Here is an 18,054-nt window from a genome sequence, read left to right on the forward strand (position 1 = left end):
AGCAGCAGCAGCAGGGCCATATTGACGCTCGCGCACCTCGCAAACCGGCTGCGTCACACCGCACGAGCCCCCAGCGGCGAATAACGGAGGAGAAGAAGAAGAAGCAGCAGCAGCAGCAGCAGCATCAGCAGCAGCACAGCGAGTGAAAAAAGGCCTGTGAGTGCAGCGGGTAAGCGGCGGGATGAATGAACGGATGAACGGATGAATGTTGTTGTTGTTTGACGCGTTTCTGCTGCTGCGTTCATCCCCGCGTCGTTTCTGTCTGATGATTAGCGCTCATACGTGTGGTTCATCTTTGATCTGCTCCGTGTGTGTGTGTGTGTGTGTGTGTGTGTGTGTGTGTGTGTGTGTGTGTGTGTGTGTGTGTGTTCAGGTGTGTGAAGATGGTGAAGCTGGGGAGCAACCTGAGCGATAAGCACGGCGGGGGGAAGGTGTGTGTGGAGGACGGCTTCGACACCATCCCGCTCATCACGCCGCTGGACGCCAGCCAGCTGCACTTCCCCCCTCCGGACAAGGTGACAAACAGGAACACACACATCTGGATGAGACGCATGTTTATGTCAAACTGAATCTACCCATCAATCAATCAATCAAAGAGCTGCAGGAGGAAACAGCCTCTCATTCTGTATAGAAGCTGATTAATGATGAAGAAATGAAGGAAAACATCAATGTTTTGGCTGTAATCTGTGTGATTTGTCTTCACACACACACACACACACACACACACACACACACACACACACACACACACACACACACACACACACACGGCACAAATCCAACATTTCTGTGAACTCTTAATTCCTCATTTAGCCTTAAGACCTGCAGCTGATTGGGTGTGTGTATGTGTTGTGTGTGTATGTGTGTGTTTCTGTAGGTGGTTGTGAAGACCAAGTCGGACTATGACGGCGAGGCTAAGAAGGGGAAGCTGCGCTCTCCTAAGATCGCTGAGTTCTCCATCAGCATCATCGAGGGCGTCTCTGAGCGACTCAAAGTAAGAAGAGCGTGACTGCTCCTCCTCATCTCCTTCCTTCATCTCCCTTTTCTCCTTCCTTCACCTCCTTCCTTCATCTCCCTTATCTCCTTCCTTCACCTCCTTCCTTCATCTCCCTTATCTCCTTCCTTCACCTCCTTTCTCCATCTTCCTCGCCCTGGCTGCCCTTCATCTCATCTGGACTCACCAGGGAGACATGAGTGTCAATGATTCCAGTTGATCCCGTCCAGCCTTGCTGCTCATTAGTTCAGCTGCTGCCATGGCGACAGCCTCCTAATGGCCGTGCGTCTCTCCCACCTCTCCTGAAGCTCCTCAGGCCTCAGTGAGGTTCTCTACCTCTGACTCCTACACAGCAGAGACAGACTCAGTGTGTCTCAGTGTGTCTCAGTGAACAGCAGAGTGTCCCTCACTGAGCCCTGTGGAGCTCCAGTAGATACAGGTAGATGGATCCTGAGCTGCGGCCTGTTTACACCAGGAAGCAGCTGATTATGAAGGATTCATCTGTTTACTTTGAACCAAAGAGAAGGAGCACAAAGCCTCCAGATGACAGAGGAGAGGCCACGTCTGCTGCTTCCTTCAGCTCTTTAGAATCTGAGAGAAACGCGTCTCCGTCTCACAAAGCAGAGGAGAAGAGAGGAGAGAGGAGACGCAGCAGGAAGCTTTCATCTCAGAATCCTCTCATTGGCTCCTGTTGCTGCTTCGCTTTGAACGCGTCGAGCTGTCAGATACAACTGACAAACAACAACCTGTAGCTCCTCCTCCTCCTCCTCCTCCTTCCCCCCTCCTCTTCCTCTTCCTCCTCCTCCTCCTCTTCCGCTTCCTCCTCCTTTTCCTTCTCCTCCTTCTCTTCCTCCTCCTCCTCCTCCAGTTAAAGTTTAGGATTATTGAGCTATAAGCAGTGAGGCTCCTAACTCAGCTCCCCTGTCGGGAGCTTGACAGAGGAGCTCAGTTCAAATCATCGCCATGCCAAATCATTTTTCGCTTGATATTGAAATTATGCAACTCCTCATCATCATTCTGTAGCTGTGATGAAGAACAGCAGGGAGAAGTACAGAGGATCATAAAACATTCAGACGTTTATTTCCTCGTTTTCTGATGATTTGCTTGCAGAGTGAAGCAGCAGAATGATTCCATCTCACCTCTCCTGCTGCTTCATGGTTGCTCATCTGCTTCAGTCAGGAGTAGCTTGTAGTGTGTAAAGCTACTGTTTGTGCTTCCCTGACGCTGTTGCCGTGGCGACACAAACACAAACAGATCGATCGGTGCTACGCTGCGTCTCCATTTCCTCTCCCTTCATCGCCTCGACTCTCAGTTTATTATGGAATATAAAGAGAAACGTTACAGGGCTCTGAATAATCCAACACTCCGGCCTGATGTTGTGATCTTCTGGAGTCTGTGAGCCACAAACACACAAACACACAAACACACAAACACATAAACACACAAACACACAAACACACAAACACATAAACACACAAACACACAAACACACTAACACCAGCCGAGTGTCTCCGGCTGCAGAGAGGCCATCTTCTTCCCCGAGGAGTCGAGCGCTTTGCAGACTGAACTCAGACCATCTGACAAACTGGGACCGTGTGTTTGTGTGTTTGTGTGTGTGTGTGTGTGTGTGTGTGTGTGTGTGTGTGTGTGATCCAAACCTGAGCACCTTATTACCGTTCCACTTCCTCAGACGCTTTAACGCTGCATATAAACTCTCTCTCACACACACACACACACACACACACACACACACACACACACACGTTCTGTCTCTGCACACGGAGAGGAACGACACAGACCATCTGTCTGAGTCCTCAGCTGAGCTCAGACCGAGGCTGACACTCTCTCTCTCTCTCTCTCTATCTCTCTCTCTCTCTCTCTCTCTCTCTGTGTGTCCGTCCTTTAGGTGACCTTGCTTGTGATCTGTGCTCTGGCCTTCCTGGTGTGTGTGGTGTTCCTGGTCGTCTACAAGGTGTATCAGTACGAGCAGCCGTGCCCCGACAGCTTCATCTACACGGTGAGTGTGTGTGTGTGTGTGTGTGTGTATGTGTGTGACCCTGCTGAGGGAGACGTTTCATTTTGTCACCTTGGTCTGATTTTGACGTTTCCATTTTGTCTGAAAGTTCTAAATGAGATCCTGGTGTTTGTAACTGTGTTGTATTAAAGAGCTCATGTTCTCCTGTGTGCACACTGAGTTCTTCCACTGTGTGTGGGCGTCTGTTCACGCCCCAGAGAGCCGCCTGCCTGTGTGTGTGTGTACATGTCTCCTCAGATTGGCTTGACATTGCCACAGTAGGAGAGGAATGTCTGGGTCTGGTTCCTCCTGGGAGATGATCCAGATCTGGATCCTCTGGAATATGAGAGCAGAGGAGAACTGAACTGTGATGAATCTTCACCATTTGTGATGAGGGCATCAAACAATACACCCTCATATCAAACAATAATGTTCTAATAATGTTCCCACAGCCAGAGTTGCCTGTCAGGCTGGAGGGTCTGTTCTGGTTCTTCCTCACAGACTCACAGGCTCTTGGCTCCAATAATAACCTGATAACCAGCTCACCTGTACCTCCGTCTCTCCCCACTCCCCTCATCTGTGCGTCTTGCTGTATGAAGCATCATGTGGTTAACCCTCTAATCTCTCTCTGGAGCAGCAAGGTCGCTGCATGCCGGCCGGGATGTACGGTGGCTTCCCCCCTCAGGGCCCTGGGGGCCGCGGGCGTCTCTTCACCCTCATCAACCACTACAACATGGCTAAGCAGACCATCACCCGCTCCGTGTCCCCCTGGATGACCATCATGTCTGAGGAGAAGGTGACCCAGCAGGAGACAGAGACGGCCCAGAAGCTGGCCTGAGCCGCCCCCGGGGCCGGGCGCTGACCTCACCGCCTGCTGCAGATAAATAATGAGGCTGTGCCTTTCAAGCAAACCTCAGGCTGCTCTGAGGCGCAGCGCTGCCCCCTGGCTGCAGGCTGAGGCACTGACCTGCACCTCAGCAGGGAGAGAGAGAACGCAGGCGCCCACCGAGTCACGGTTTGTTTGAAACGCATATGTTGTTATTTATTTACTCTTCAGAACACAGTGGCAAATATGTAGAAGCCACACACACACACACACACACACACACACACACACAAACACACACTATCTTTGTACACACATGTAACAGAACTCACTTTAGTACTCAAGATTGTGAATCGAGTGTGACCCATCTTATGTCTGCGTAGCTCGTTTAAACACACACACTCACGCACACACACACACACACACATGCACACACACGCAAACATGTGCACACACACGTGCATACACACACACGCACGTAGGAAGCACTGAAGCTTTCTTTTTCAGCATTAGTTACTGATAGCGCATGCAAGACTTGTGGAGGTCCAGCGTCCGGTGATGTTCAGTCAGACTCAGCAGCCACTTTATTAGGTACACCTGTCAGTCTGAGCCAACATGGCTGTGAAGTCAAGCTCTCAGTCTGTTTGCCTGGTGTGCAGCTCGGCCTGATGGAGGCGCTGTGGTCGCTGTGTAACTTTGTTCCTCGACTCTTTGGGTCCATCCATGTCCGTCCTTATAGGCTCCGCCCACTGCCACCGAAACACATTTAGTGCCATTTTGAATGTTTCTAATATTCTGCCCCCTCACGTGTGTGTGTGTGTGTGAATTGCCTGGCAACGTCCCTGACAGAACACATGACGTCCACAAAGGGCAGTATGACAGCAGGGGCCTTATGTTGGACCTCACAGGTGTATCTAATAAAGCTCCTTTATGTCTCGGCCCTGGATGAGGCATTTAAACCAGCAGCTGTTTTTAGTGGAAACCTCCTCCTTTCTTTTTCACTCAGCTTAAACGATTGTCCATCATTCTTTGTCACACACACACACAGACACACACACAGACACACAGACACACAGATCTCTTTTGGAGCTTTTCCTTGCCGTTCCTTTGATGCTTCTGTACTGAATGTGTTGCTTCATTGCTCGTGAAGACGCCGTTGTTGTGCAATGCTTTGCCCTGACGGCTCCGGCTCGCCGTCTCAGATGAGTCCAGTCTTAGGTTGATGTAGTGGAGCGATCTGACAGCAGTTGCTTGTCCTGTTGCTTATTTTCTTGTGTCTATGATTGAAATGAACCTCTCACATGTTCTGAACCTTTTTAACGGTGTAACGATGTCATCTAAGTGCATTTGCTACATAAAATGTTGAATGAAAAACTGAAATAAAAGTGCCCACGTTTCACATCAACGTCCAGATGGAATCATTCAGGACCTTTGACCTTTAAAACATCCCCATAGTAACTTCAATGATCTCTACCTGTGTTAGTTTAAGAGATATTAACGGAAGTTGTTAATTCAGCAGGCAGAACAGGCTCGAGTCTCTGCTGCCATCTAGTGGTAACCGCTGGTAACCTCGACATTGACGTGTGACAATGTCAATGTTTAAGACAAATCAGGTGATGATGTCATGGTTCAGTTTCTCTTAGATCAAACCTAATGAAGCCTTCAGCAGTGAATGAAGCAACTTGTGTGTGTGTGTGTATGTGTGTGTGTGTGTGTGTGTGTGTGTGTGTGTGTTCTTCACTTCAGCAGTTTTTTCCAAAGCCAGGCTGAGGCTGAGGAAAATCCATTATGCTAAAAGACGACAAAAACACCATTTGATTGATTATTTATTTAGTTTTACTAGATTGTGAGCAGCGTGTGAGTTCAGTCAAACTGTTAAGGACATCACATGGTTCTCCCGTCCACAGCTGCTTGGAACGTTCTGGGTTCAGTGTAATATATTAGCGCTTATTTAAGACACAACGTTTAGTGAGGAAAGTGAGTCCACGCCACCTCGAGTGCTTTCAAGTCCAAACAGAGATCAGCTGAAGCAAAGATCTGTTTCCTGTTGATTGAACGGTTGTGGCTTTAGTGGTAGAGACAGATTGTGCGTCCACACACACAAACACGGCGTCGCTGCCCTCTGCTGGACGGTGCGCTCTTCTTCAGAGAGCTCAGAGGAAGATGAACCCACATCATTCTCTTGGTCCTTCCTGTTAAAACATTCTTTCTTCGCTGCTGCTTCTTCTTCTTCTTCACGATACAAACAAATGTGCCAGAGTCAGAGAGAGACGCTGCATCAGGGCCGCCCCTCGCTGCACAGCTGTGTTAGCTGTCGTACCAGTCGAGGAAGAGGAGGGAGAAGGAGCACATGACCAGGAAGAAGAGGATCCACACACGGAAGCCAGCGTTGTTTTTGATGGCCTGGAGAAGAAGAAGAAGAGGAAGAAGAAGGCTGAGTTTCACTCTTTGTTGGTGCTTGTATTTTGTTTCAGCTTGAGTCAAATCATTTATCTAAGGAGGATGATGATGATGATGACGATGATGATGATGTAAACACCTCACATGCACACCAGGATGATAGTTTAGTGGCCGTTACCTCTCGTATGTCTTCATTCCCTTCTTTAATGTTCTCTGACGTGCCCACAGCCAGCTGGTGCACGCTGTCTATCTCTGTTTTCTGTCAAAGAGAAACAAAACCACAAAGGATTTCACTCTGCCTACGCCCCACTGTGCACACTGAGGGATTACAGGAGGAGGAGGACGTCCGCTCACCTGCTGAAGGACCTTCTCAGCAAAGATCTCCTGCAGTCGAGAGATCTCCACCACCTTCCCCTCGATTTGCCTGGAGGGGGACAGAGGACAGAGGGGACGTTAAGGACAGAACATCTTAGCTGAGACAGGATGAGCTGATGAAGACTCACCTGACTTCATCCACCAGGCTGTTCATCTCCCCGACCAGCCTCTGGTTCTCCTGCTCAAACTACACAAACACACACAGAACACTGTCGGTTACGTGTGTGGAGCTTTGCACCCTGTGTGTGTGTGTGTGTGTGTGTGTGATTGTGGAGCAGCTGATCTCTGAACTACAAACCTCCAAATGAGCTATAATTTATTCTTGTATGATGACATGCCTGCTTTGCCTGTTTGTTATTCTTGTAGCTGCACATTAAAGCCGCCCACAGTCGACCACGCAGCACATTAGATAATCGTCTGCAGCGCTCACACACACACACACGTAGAATGAACTTGTCTCTGTGAGTTTGACCACAATCTGATGATTCAGCACCACAGCAGAGAATCTAACAATCAAAACTACACAGCATCTGATGTAACGTCTAAGGAAGTGTGTGTGTGTGTGTCAGTGTGTGTCCAACCATCTGGATCTCCTCAGGAGACAGCTCGTCCTCCACTCGGCTCTCCTCCCACAGGTTGACGCTGCTCTCTGGGATCACCTCTGCCACGCTCTTCTCTGCAGGAGGAACACAGAGGAGACGCCATGTTTACACCCAGACTCCATCACTCAGCAGCCACATCCTCATTTAGTCCAGATTCAGTTCATGTACATCCCTACGTACTCAGCATTACGTCATTACGTGCGCGCGCCCGACACGTAGGGACATCCCACAATGCAGTGTCCTATAGCCGCTCGTGACCCAGAATGGCCGACAGAGGCGGAGCGAGCGGCCGAGTCTCTTTAAACGTGAGTTATTTCATCTACTGTGGAGCTTTTTAATTCGTTTTGTCACAAATAAACACACGGAACGGTTTAATAGCTACATGAGCGGTATAAATGATGATTTAGACATTTTTGAACATCGCTGTTTTTCGTGTGTTAGCCTGTTAGCTTGTTGTGTCGCCTCGTCCCATAGTTTCTAATGGGCTGAGCTAACGAGCGCTAGGTTAGCTAGCGCGGTGCTTCAGTGGTGTTCTGCTCTCAAGTTCCCTCTCAGGCTTCGGTTTACCGGGAGCTTCAGGCGGACACGAAGTTACAACACACGGAGCTCTGACTGGATTTAGAAAGGTTTATATTTGTATTTATTACTTGCCTTGTTCCTGCCAGGTTTGTATGTCAATGCACTTTGTGAACTGTTTTAAAACGTGTGCCAATAAAATTATTATAACTAATTTTTATGGAGTCAAACGTCATATTAACTGAGTTAAACATCAATAGTTTCTGCTTTAAAGTGTTATTTTACATTACAATGTTTATAAATAGTGTTTTAAAGATGACACATTTATACTGTAACATCTCAAACTGACTTGGAAGGGAAATTACAAAAGTGACGTGTGTGTGTATTCTATGTAGTTTTATATTAGTAGGTTAGTATGTGTTGCTGTAGTGTGATGCAGCCTCATGCCTCACAATACAGCATGATGACTACACTCTCTGTGTACGGTCACATGATGTCACTGTGGAGCTTCATACTATGAAGTCTGACATGTATGCGTTCATGTGAAGCTTCTCAGCCATGCAGGTCAAAGTTCATCTGAGGCAACAGGTCCAGCTGCCTCAGATGAACTTTCCTTAGATGTGATTTTGTATAAATGCCTTGTAGTGATGTTGAGAGATGAGTGACCGTTGACCTGTCAGAGCTCAGCCACATACCTGCACTCTCCTCCTTGGCGGCCTTCTCCTCTGCGGGCTCGGCCTGAGGGGGGGCCGGGGGGGGCCTGTGGCTCTCTGGGGCGAGTCTGGACCTGAGACCATGGGGGAGAGAGAGAAGAGGGGTGTGAGTCAAGCAGCAGACGTTTAGAGTCTGATGGAGCTGTAGAGTGCAGAGGGACTCACAGTCTCTTCTTGTCCACCATCCTCTTCACTCTGATGGCTCTCTGCTCTGAGTACAGCTTACACACTCCTGAAACACACCACAGGGCACACACTCCGGTTTCTGATACAGTCGACGTGTCCGGACACTAAAATCTGATTCGACACTTGATGACACTGAGATTGTGATTGACAGGTCCTCACCTTTCAGATACATCTCCACCAGGTCCAGCACGGCCCCCCTGTGCTCCTTCACCTGGGCCGCCGTCACCTGCTTATTGGCTACAACAACAACAACAGAGCCACAGGTTAATGAGGCGCATTAGAAGACAAAGTAACACAAACAGTCGTATAGAAAGCACAGACCATCGTTGCGTAGCTGCTTGATGGCCTCGGCGCAGGTCCTCATGAAGATCTGAGCGTCTTGGTCGATCTGGTCTCGCTCGCTGTCTGTCATGCGGCTTAGATCTGAGGAGATGAGGCTGTGGAGGGAAAGAGGGTCTCTGTAAACCTCCTGTACCGTTCTGGGCTTGAGATCACGTCTCGTTTGAGTGTGCATGTCAACAAACTAGTCTAGTGTGAGGGCTCATAGTGACAGGCAGCTCAGGCTCATTGTCGCCCTCTGGTGGCTGCTTCAGTAATGACTGCTGTGTGATTTTCTGGCCCAAATCTGACAAACAACTCTTGAGTTTTACTGTAAATCAATAAACAGTTAGGCGGGACAGAAGCTCGGCTCGGCTCCACCAGAACACCGTCAATGAGAACTGTTAGTGCAGCGATTACTTTAACTTCAGCCTCACACACTTTAACACACAAACATTTAGAGATGAATTCAGTTATATAATCCAGGGTCCATAATTATTCTGTCTGCTGAAGTCAAAGTGAGCAGGAAACAGAGAGCTGAGGGGAAAAGTGGAGGACAGGAACGGCCATACACACACACACACACACACACACACACACACACACACACACACACACACACACACACACACACACACACACACACACACACACACACACACACACACACACACACACACACACACACACAGGCCGCTGACGTCTGTAAGGTGGGCTTAATGCGTCCCATCAACAACCCTAACAAAACATAGGCTACTACCACACACACACACACACACACACACACACACACACACACACACACACACACACACACACACACACACACACACACACACACACACACACACACACACACACACACACACACACACACAGAGAGAGAGAGGGGCCTTGAAGTGAGGAAGGCCTGGATTAGACCCAGGGCATGATTTGTTCTCCACTTGGTTGCAGCTCAATTATTCCAGACAATTAGACTGGAGCCTGCTGCTGGAGACCACCCGACTCGCTGCTGACCTTGTGCCAGCAGCCAGGCCCTGCAGCACACACACACACCCTGGAGGCACATGTCTGTCTGACTGCATCAAATCAGCTCTGAATCCTGATCTGCTGGGTCAGAACTGAAGTGTGAGAAGCTCTTCTTCCTCATCAAAGCGTTTTAGTGCTGTGTGTGTGTGTGTGTGTGTGTGAGATACTTACCTCCCGGCGATCACATAATCTTTCCTGTGCTGCAGCAGAAAGTCTTTGAGCTTGGTGATGTTCGAGATCTGCCAAGACAAAGTGAGAGGAGCCCATTAGTGTCCTGGGTGTCAGCAGGTCTCTCTAAACTCTCCTCGCCTCGGCTCCTTCCTCAAACACGACCCCACTGTGTCAACACCGCCCCCATAGGACGCTTATAGAAGGGTACCGGGAAACACTTTCACACAAACCGAGCCAGAGTCAATGTGGGATTCAGTATTTGTAGAATGTGACGGGCGACCCATGTCCGTCTGTGTGTGTGTGTGTGTGTGGATCCTCATGTTTACCTTTAACGACAACGCAAACCTGCACTTTCCCTGTCAAACTGCTGCAGACTGCATTCACTCTGACAGAGACATCTCTAATAAGCCTTAAAGTCAGGATATGTTACTATTTATCACTGTGTGTGTGTGTGTGTGTGTGCACAGCTAAACCAGAGGAAGCTCGGTCCAATCCAATATTTGCTCCTGTAATTCAGTCAAATATTAAAAAAGACCAAATTGCTTCCCCGTCCACAGAGCGGGGCTGGCAGAGCAACGCTCACACGCACAGCGCCGCTCTGTTAGACGGCGAGGAAGAGCGGAGCGGACAAGCCCCGGGATTGAAGCGTGACACAAGGAGAGAGACTGTGACAGCGACCCCAGAGCGTGGGAGAGTGTTATGATAGAGCTAAACCGCTCTGTCTTCAGCCTTCAGCCTGTTCCACTCTAACTGCCTTAATTATCTAATTGCCGTGGCTGTGAGGTGAAACCTGGCACCCGACGCCTCGGCACGTCTGCCAGACTCACGCCGGCCCAGAGACGCCGCTTATTTGAGCCGACGTTTTGAAAGATGACAAGAGTTTCTCTGCTGAGTGAAGGTGTCAAGGTAAACAGGGGCTGGCAATTTGTTCAAACCCCGACTCTCCTTCTTCTTCTTCTCTGGTTCAGACGGAGCGAGCCGGCGTGTTCAGGCAGGAGGAGGCGTGTCCTGGCTGGAGGAGGCGTGTCCAGGCAGGAGCAGCTCAGGCCGGCCAGCCACTGTCATAATACAATTATCAGAGGTCAAGAGTTAATTGTAGTAGAGAACAGGCGAGCTTAGAGAAGAGGAGCCTTCTTCTTCTGGGTGAGAGGCTCTGACGACGCCGTCTGTGCTGTGGAGCGTCTCGGCGACGCTGTGACAGAACTTTGAAGCCTAAATTACAAACACTTATGAGGAGGCGGGACAGGAAGTGCAGCGCCTGGAGCCCAGCACGCTACTGATGAAGAAGAGAGAGAAAGGTTCATTAGATGTTTGCTCCCAGCGTGTTCTCCGGCTTTGTGCTGTCTAACACACCCTGCTAATAGAGGTTGTTGCTATGACATCATGGCGTCATGGCTGAGAGGGTAAGGTTTGGGTCGCTTCCCTTTGTTTAAGAGCCCGAAAAGTTTTCACAGTTTTGTCTTGAAGGCCTGAGCCTGTTTGAACAAAAGGCCCCAAACATTTAGAGTCATTAGTGGAACAAACTATCAAACAAAGACACCTGAGAGCTGAGAGCCGAGCCGAAAGTGATCCTGAGCAACAACAAGTGTCTGCTTCCAGGCCTCTGGGAGCCTCGATCAGCAGCCAGGTTCATAACTCTCATAATGTGATCTGATCCTTCTCATTCAAGGAAAACATGCAGGGAAACCACAGAGGGAGAAGATTGAAGAGTTTCACTCATGTTGAGTTTCCAAGTCCGTCCTCAGAAAACACAGAATCATCTTTTAAAAGCCGTGACTAAATTATCTTAAGCTCTAAACTGAAGCTCTGTTTGTAATTAGCGCTGGGCTTTAACCTGATTCATACTGAGGTGCAGCTGCAGAGTGCAGTGCAGCGCTCTGACCAGCAGGCAGTGCTCAACCCTCAGCAGAGAAACCTGCTGAATCAGAGCGCACAGCAGAGAGAGAGGGGTGTGTGTCATGAGTGCTGCTCTGGGGGCAGAGCTGTCTCCTGTGTGTGTGTGTGTGTGTGTGTGTGTGTGTACACACTGGAGCTCAGATTCCCAGCACAACCTCCAGGGTTTGCAGGAGGTCAGAGGGATCAATTGCTCTTGTAACTTAAGACCCTAAAGAGCAAGTAATTCCTCAACAATGAGGAAGGGGGTGGCCTTGTGCATGTGTGTGTGTGTATATATATGTGTGTGTGTATACATGTTACTGCATAGGTGTGTGTGTGTGTGTGAGACAGGCAGAGCTCGCAGCGAAGGCAGGAGGAGACAGTCTGCCGGGCTGCATCTAATCTGGTCATCATCAAAGACCCCCACTTTACCTCCTCACTTTCTCCGTCCCCCCGCTGCCCTGCAGCCCCGGCTGAGCCCAAACAAACCATCAGGGGGGATTAGGATGAGGAAGAGAGGAGAAAAGGCTCAGCCAGCACATTTCTAAACAGCCTGGTGGCTCTTTGTTTGGTTAAATCCAGGTAAGGTTGATGACAGCGCCGCTTTGGTTTGAGTCCTGTACTGCCTGACGGAGGCTCGGGCTGCAGCCGTGTTGCCTGACGGAGGCTCGGGCTGCAGCCGTGTTGCCTGACGGAGGCTCGGGCTGCAGCCGTGTTGCCTGCAGGGAAGCGAGCAGCTCCATGGATGCTTCAGCGCCACATGCTGGCTTTATTATCATGTTTACGTCTGCCTCCCTAATGGCCTCACTGTTGTCTTCTCTCATGTGGACTTGGACTCGGGACCTTTAGTTGGTCGGCTCTATAAACAAACAAATGAAGCATCAAACGAAGCTTTTTAGACTTTTTATGAATCCAGACTTTGATCTCATTTTGATAGGAATTTAATTGGGTTTGAGAATTTTACTGGAGAGATTTTGACTCAACCTGACAGTGAGCAGCTCCAGTTTACAGGTAAAACAAAATCTCATCTATCGAAAAGGTCAAATTACTGCAGCTAAAGAGCAACAAAGTCAGATTTTTAAACAATACGTTCATCGATCAGATATTTAGGCCTAAACTAGATTGAAGTCCTTATTGGCAGTGACCCTAAACTCTGCCACACGTGACCCAACAACCTCCAGTGCTCAGTGAATTAGAGTCGTTTACAAACAAGCTGACGTGGGCACGGCCGTCCCTGTCGTGCCGGTGGAGCGGCGGTGACATCATCTGTGTGACAGGCCTCACAGGCTGTTTTGGAAAAAGCTACAATCAAAACAAACGCTGCAAAGCAACCAAATCATTTTTCAACAATTAGCTTGATGTAAAGCAGGTGTGAATCAGCCGGGCTGTCATGTTTCCATCAGGAGGAGCCTGGAGACAGAGACGACATCGCTGCAGAAAGACGCACGGGATCAAAGAGGAGGACAGGGAAGAGGCAGGGAATGTGCCATCGGAAAAATTGCATCCATGCTAGAGTCACAATGAGATGCAGAAAGTGATGTGAGATTTATTTTGAATTTTCTAAAACATTTTCCTTCCTTCTCTCCCATACTGTAACATACTGAATGCTTTTATAAGAATAAACTCTAGAGAATAATAAGCTTTAAAACGTTTCTACAGAAGGCTGCAGAATGAACCAAACTCTTCATCAGGTCGAAAGATGAAGAAAGAGCCAGTAAAACAGAAACAGAAACTCATGGAGAAGAAGTCTTAATTGCTGTTTGTGTTATTGTTTGTTTGTCTGAATGAAGCGTCTGAGGCCAGAAGAGAGAGAGAGAGAGGGCGAGAGAGAGAGAGAGAGAGGGGCAACCATCAATATGAACACCTGGCAGATGTGACACATGCTATTAATACTGAAGCCTCATTAGAAACAGAGCAGACAGACACTGACGCCAGGCTGCAGCACGTCTGCTTCACTCCTCTGACCTTTGCCTCCAGCGCCGCCTTTCATCTGCACGTCAACGCACACAAACACAAAAGCAACAACAGCAACCTGACTGTTGCTTAGTTAAAATCACGCAAATGTTTCTGTGCCTGCATGAGAGAACGGCAAGATGCAATTAACACACACACACACACACACACACACACACACACACACTGCTCTGATTGTTTGTCTGTGCAGAGATTAAGGTGAAAATAGGGATTAAGCCCAAATGGCTGAGTCTAACTGCAGTACTCAGCTTAATGAATCCTGCATGTGGACGCTCGGAGTTCCGGCGCAGAACCGATCAATTACTCCACAACAATTCAGATTTCTCTTCACAAAGCAGGTTTAAAGGTCTCTAAGTGTGTCTGCAGCAGCTCACAGGCTTCGTGCTGAGTCTGCTCTGTCAGACTCAGTTTATGATCTGGTGTCCAGCTCATCATTACGAAGTGTTCCACTACTTTGCCCTCTTGAGAGACCAGAGAGAGGCAGAGAGAGGGAGAGAGAGAAAGAGAGAGAGGCAGAGAGAGGCAGAGACTCAATCAGGCCCGGCTTTCATGAGAAAACAGTGCTGAGCTCAGGTCAGCTGGTAAAGAGAGCACTTGGCAGCACAGGGATGTCAGCCTGATTCCTGCAGATCACAGAACCTCCGCTGCTCCTCGTTCTCCTTCCACATGAAGGTCACTACAGTATCTGACCTGAGTGGAGAGAGGAAGCACTTCAGCACCAGCTCAGGTCGAGTGCTCCGCTCTCTCCTTTCTGCCTCTCTGCCTCCAGGTCAGGCAACACCGACACATTGGAAACGCTATGACTGCGTTCGCTCGACTGCCTCAGCTCGTCTTCACCGGGATGAAGAAACATAAACAGAGCCCGCGTCGTTGTGGCCTGGCAGAGGACTGAGCCTCATTATTATTACTAGTTATCAGTTTCGGCGGATGAACATAACTTCATCCTTATTGGCTGAGTGCTGAGCCTAAGCTAAAGGAAACAAGCCTGTGTTTGTATGACAGGAATATGATTCTGTTTTCACTCATCCAGTGCTGCGTTTGTGTCTAGAGTAACAACATATGAGAGATTTGACTCATTTACATAGAGTCTGATTGTAATCTGCCTCTGCATGATCTAATAAGACAATAGAGGTCAGGACTGAGTCTGAGTAGAGTTTCTCAAACACAATATCTTTGTTCTTACTCAGGGTGATGTAATGATGTTATTATAATGATTTGACTCTGTGGCTCTGAGGTGACTCTGTGTGTGTGTGTGTGTGTGTGTGTGTGTGTGTGTGTGTGTGAGGAGCCCCCCTGACAGCACAACACACCTTTAAGTGCTGGCTGAGGGCCACACTGTTCAGCCTTTCAAAGAAAACACTGTGAGAAGAAGCCAATTTCAGAATACCTCTGCTAAAGGCTCAGCAGGGAGCAGGGCGCTATTTTCTACACACAATTTAACAATTTTAGAGTGACCTCCTCCATTTAAACACGAGAAGGGCAGCATGCTGTGGAGAGAGAGAGAGAGAAGGAGAGAGAGAGAGAGTGAGAGAGAGAGGAGCAGTGAAACAGAGATCACAGTGCCCCAGATGGACCCCTACAAGGTAAAGATTCCTCTGCCCAGGCTGTCCACACACACACACACACACACACACACACACACACACACACACAGGCCCTCTTATTAGTCAATCAGCCTCTCCTCTGCCTTGTGGCCTTGAAGGACGCTCCACTCTGCTGAGCTCCGTTCAGAGTGGAACGCTGCCTCCTAGTCCCACTTTATATTTGTGCGCTTTGATGTTTCCCTTCTCTTTCTGAGGAGCTTCAGTGGGAGCTCGGAGGAGTTATGTGCGTCTTGAAGGGCGCCCACATCTGTTGTACGTTAGGAGCGGGCCGTCAGCATTGTTACTGGGGACCTAATTTAATATTTTCTCTGTTTTGATCTTCCACCTTTAATCACGGCTCTGGGGAGGATCGGCTTTCCCCCAGAAATTGTTCGAGAGCTGAAAGAAAATGTTATTGCAGCGTGTTTATGGAATCGTACATGTGAAGAGAGAGAGAGAACGCCGCCTATCTGGAGTTGTACGGAGGGGAAGGACGGCTGGGTGAGTGAGAGGAGAGGAGAGGAGAGGAGAGGAGAGGTGGGAGCGAAAACCACAACATAACTGTGAGCAGTCAGGACATTCCAGGCTCCCAATGCAATTTCTACAAATGCTGGGTCGCCGAGATGGTTTGAGATGGTATCTGCAGCCCGAGTGGTGCGGGGGCGGAGAGCAGGGCGCACGCACACACACACACCGCAGGAGAGGTTTGAGTTTCTTTGAATCAGCACCCCTGCTTTTATTAAACCAACATTTCTAATATTGAGCTAACGGGCCGTAACAAAAGGCCGGTTGTGCCTGAGAGCGGCGGTGACTGGGTGTGTGTGTGTGTGTGTGTGTTTGCCCCAGACGCAGGGCGGAGACATCAGGTACAACTTAGAGTCCCAGAGTCCCCAAGGGGAATGTAAAGTGGTTCTTCAAGGTGCCTTTGAAGGTCTGAGCTGGTGATATTCATGTCAGGCCAAAGACCTCTGGCTGCTCCAGCACACGCTCTGTGCCACAGAGCAAAGCCGCTCGCTCGCCAACGCTCGCTCATCTCTCACTGCCAGACGCTGCTCATGTCGCCATACTTCTTCATGGCAACATCGACGGGGTTTTACAGTTTCCTCAAATAATTAGTGTTAGTTTTCTCATGCCAGGCTCTTTAAAGTCAGCGGTCATGTTGTTGTCACTGCACGTCTGTGTTTGGAGAGGCTTCATAGTGAGTGAGCTGACAGAGCGAGACCAACGGGAGAAATGAGGGACAAACGCTCGCATCCTCACGAAACGATTCTCCAGCATTCACCCAAACTAAAGTCGTACCACAGTCAGAGGGTTTCACTCCTCATCGAACAGATCAATCCTCCCTCACAGACATTAAAGGTTATTATGTAATGAAGTCACATACATGAGAGTCGAGTCAAACACATTTACATGCTGAATGAATCCACTCACTTATCCTCCGTCGGTTATTCTGAGTAAACACACTGGGATTTGATTGGTTGATTGCCTTGACAGCAACCTCATCCAGCTTTAAGTCATTTACAGGAACACTAGATGATGTGTTATAATCTTAGAGGCTGCCTTTTAGCTTTATGTCCAGATTAAATACACACCTGTGCTCAGCTCTAAACCAGGGTCCAGGCTGGTCAGTCAGTTTGTTTACATGCATGAACCGTGTGTCCATGTAAGCGTCTCCTCCCCTGGTGGACTTTCATACCTTGAACATGTGTGCTGTTACAGACTGATGCTCCCTCTGAACCTCCGTGTAATAACACTCTTATCACACTGCATGATGATGATGAGGAAGCATTCAGTCCAGAAGTTCTTTTATGCATATTTTCTATTATTATTATGGATGTGTAATGTGCTATAAAATGTAACATGTTCAATGAACTGATGTCAAAATGTTAATTATGAATTTCCCACAGAAATGTATCCTTATGCAGACATAGAGGACATATGGACACAGAGGACATGTGGACACAGAGGACATATGGACACTGACCCTCAACTGCAGTTAGTCTGATTCTACATACTCCTGAGATGGTTAAGTGACAGTTTAGCACCTTAGCTGCTGTGCTAACTGTGTCAACATGACAGCCCCACACACACATACATACACACACACACACACACAAACCCACACCGCGGGGGTCTTTGACACGCTGTACCCCCACCACATTCTGTATGACACCGCATGACAACACACACACACACATGTTGGCCGCTACGTGTCATGTTTTAGCCCGTGTAGCCTCTCGTTAGCCTGGTTAGCTCGTGTTAGCTGACTCACCACCTCTCTAGCTCTGGGGGAGAAGCCGCTCTTGGGTCTGGTCCGCTTGAAGATCTCATCCTTCACCGCGGGATCCGGGCCCACCCCGATCGCTTTGTTCCGCGTCTTCACCGTCTTCACGCTGGCCTTGAACAGTAAAGTTATATCCACTGCCATCTTCTGCGCCGCTGTAAACAAACCGACACGTCACCGGCGCTGACGTCACT

The 18,054-nt window shown here is 48.9% G+C and overlaps 2 protein-coding genes across 3 annotated transcripts in view; one reads left to right on the forward strand and one right to left on the reverse strand.

The window, feature by feature from the left end:
* The window catches only part of LOC143000343 (neuronal vesicle trafficking-associated protein 1-like), a 5,253-nt gene extending 33 nt beyond the window's left edge, over positions 1–5,220 (forward strand). Inside the window, exons 1-5 of one of the 2 annotated variants that reach the window (XM_076149617.1) lie at positions 1–169; positions 374–515; positions 878–994; positions 2,901–3,011; positions 3,646–5,220. The exon at positions 1–169 is cut by the window's left edge and continues 33 nt beyond it. In XM_076149617.1, the coding sequence (XP_076005732.1) occupies positions 384–515; positions 878–994; positions 2,901–3,011; positions 3,646–3,846 (561 nt within the window). In that variant the 5' untranslated portion in view covers positions 1–169; positions 374–383 and the 3' untranslated portion in view covers positions 3,847–5,220. The remainder of the gene's footprint in view (positions 170–373; positions 516–877; positions 995–2,900; positions 3,012–3,645) is intronic. The other variant, XM_076149624.1, reaches the window with a different exon arrangement.
* Positions 5,221–5,647: 427 nt separating this feature from the next.
* On the reverse strand, positions 5,648–18,043 carry stx18 (syntaxin 18). The gene is made up of 11 exons (XM_076149832.1): positions 17,849–18,043; positions 10,145–10,212; positions 8,948–9,063; positions 8,786–8,863; positions 8,606–8,672; positions 8,423–8,514; positions 7,191–7,285; positions 6,738–6,796; positions 6,589–6,658; positions 6,413–6,493; positions 5,648–6,237 (listed from the first exon to the last, which is right to left on the reverse strand). The coding sequence occupies exons 1-11, from the start codon at positions 18,002–18,004 to the stop codon at positions 6,142–6,144; spliced, it is 978 nt and encodes a 325-aa protein (XP_076005947.1). The 5' UTR covers positions 18,005–18,043; the 3' UTR covers positions 5,648–6,141.
* Between the last annotated feature and the right edge of the window lie 11 nt (positions 18,044–18,054).

This window comes from Genypterus blacodes, unplaced genomic scaffold (genome assembly GCF_046128005.1).
Source record: "Genypterus blacodes isolate CSIRO-AG114 ecotype Tasmania unplaced genomic scaffold, CSIRO-AGI_Gbla_v1 ptg000006l_1, whole genome shotgun sequence".
NCBI lineage: Eukaryota > Metazoa > Chordata > Actinopteri > Ophidiiformes > Ophidiidae > Genypterus > Genypterus blacodes.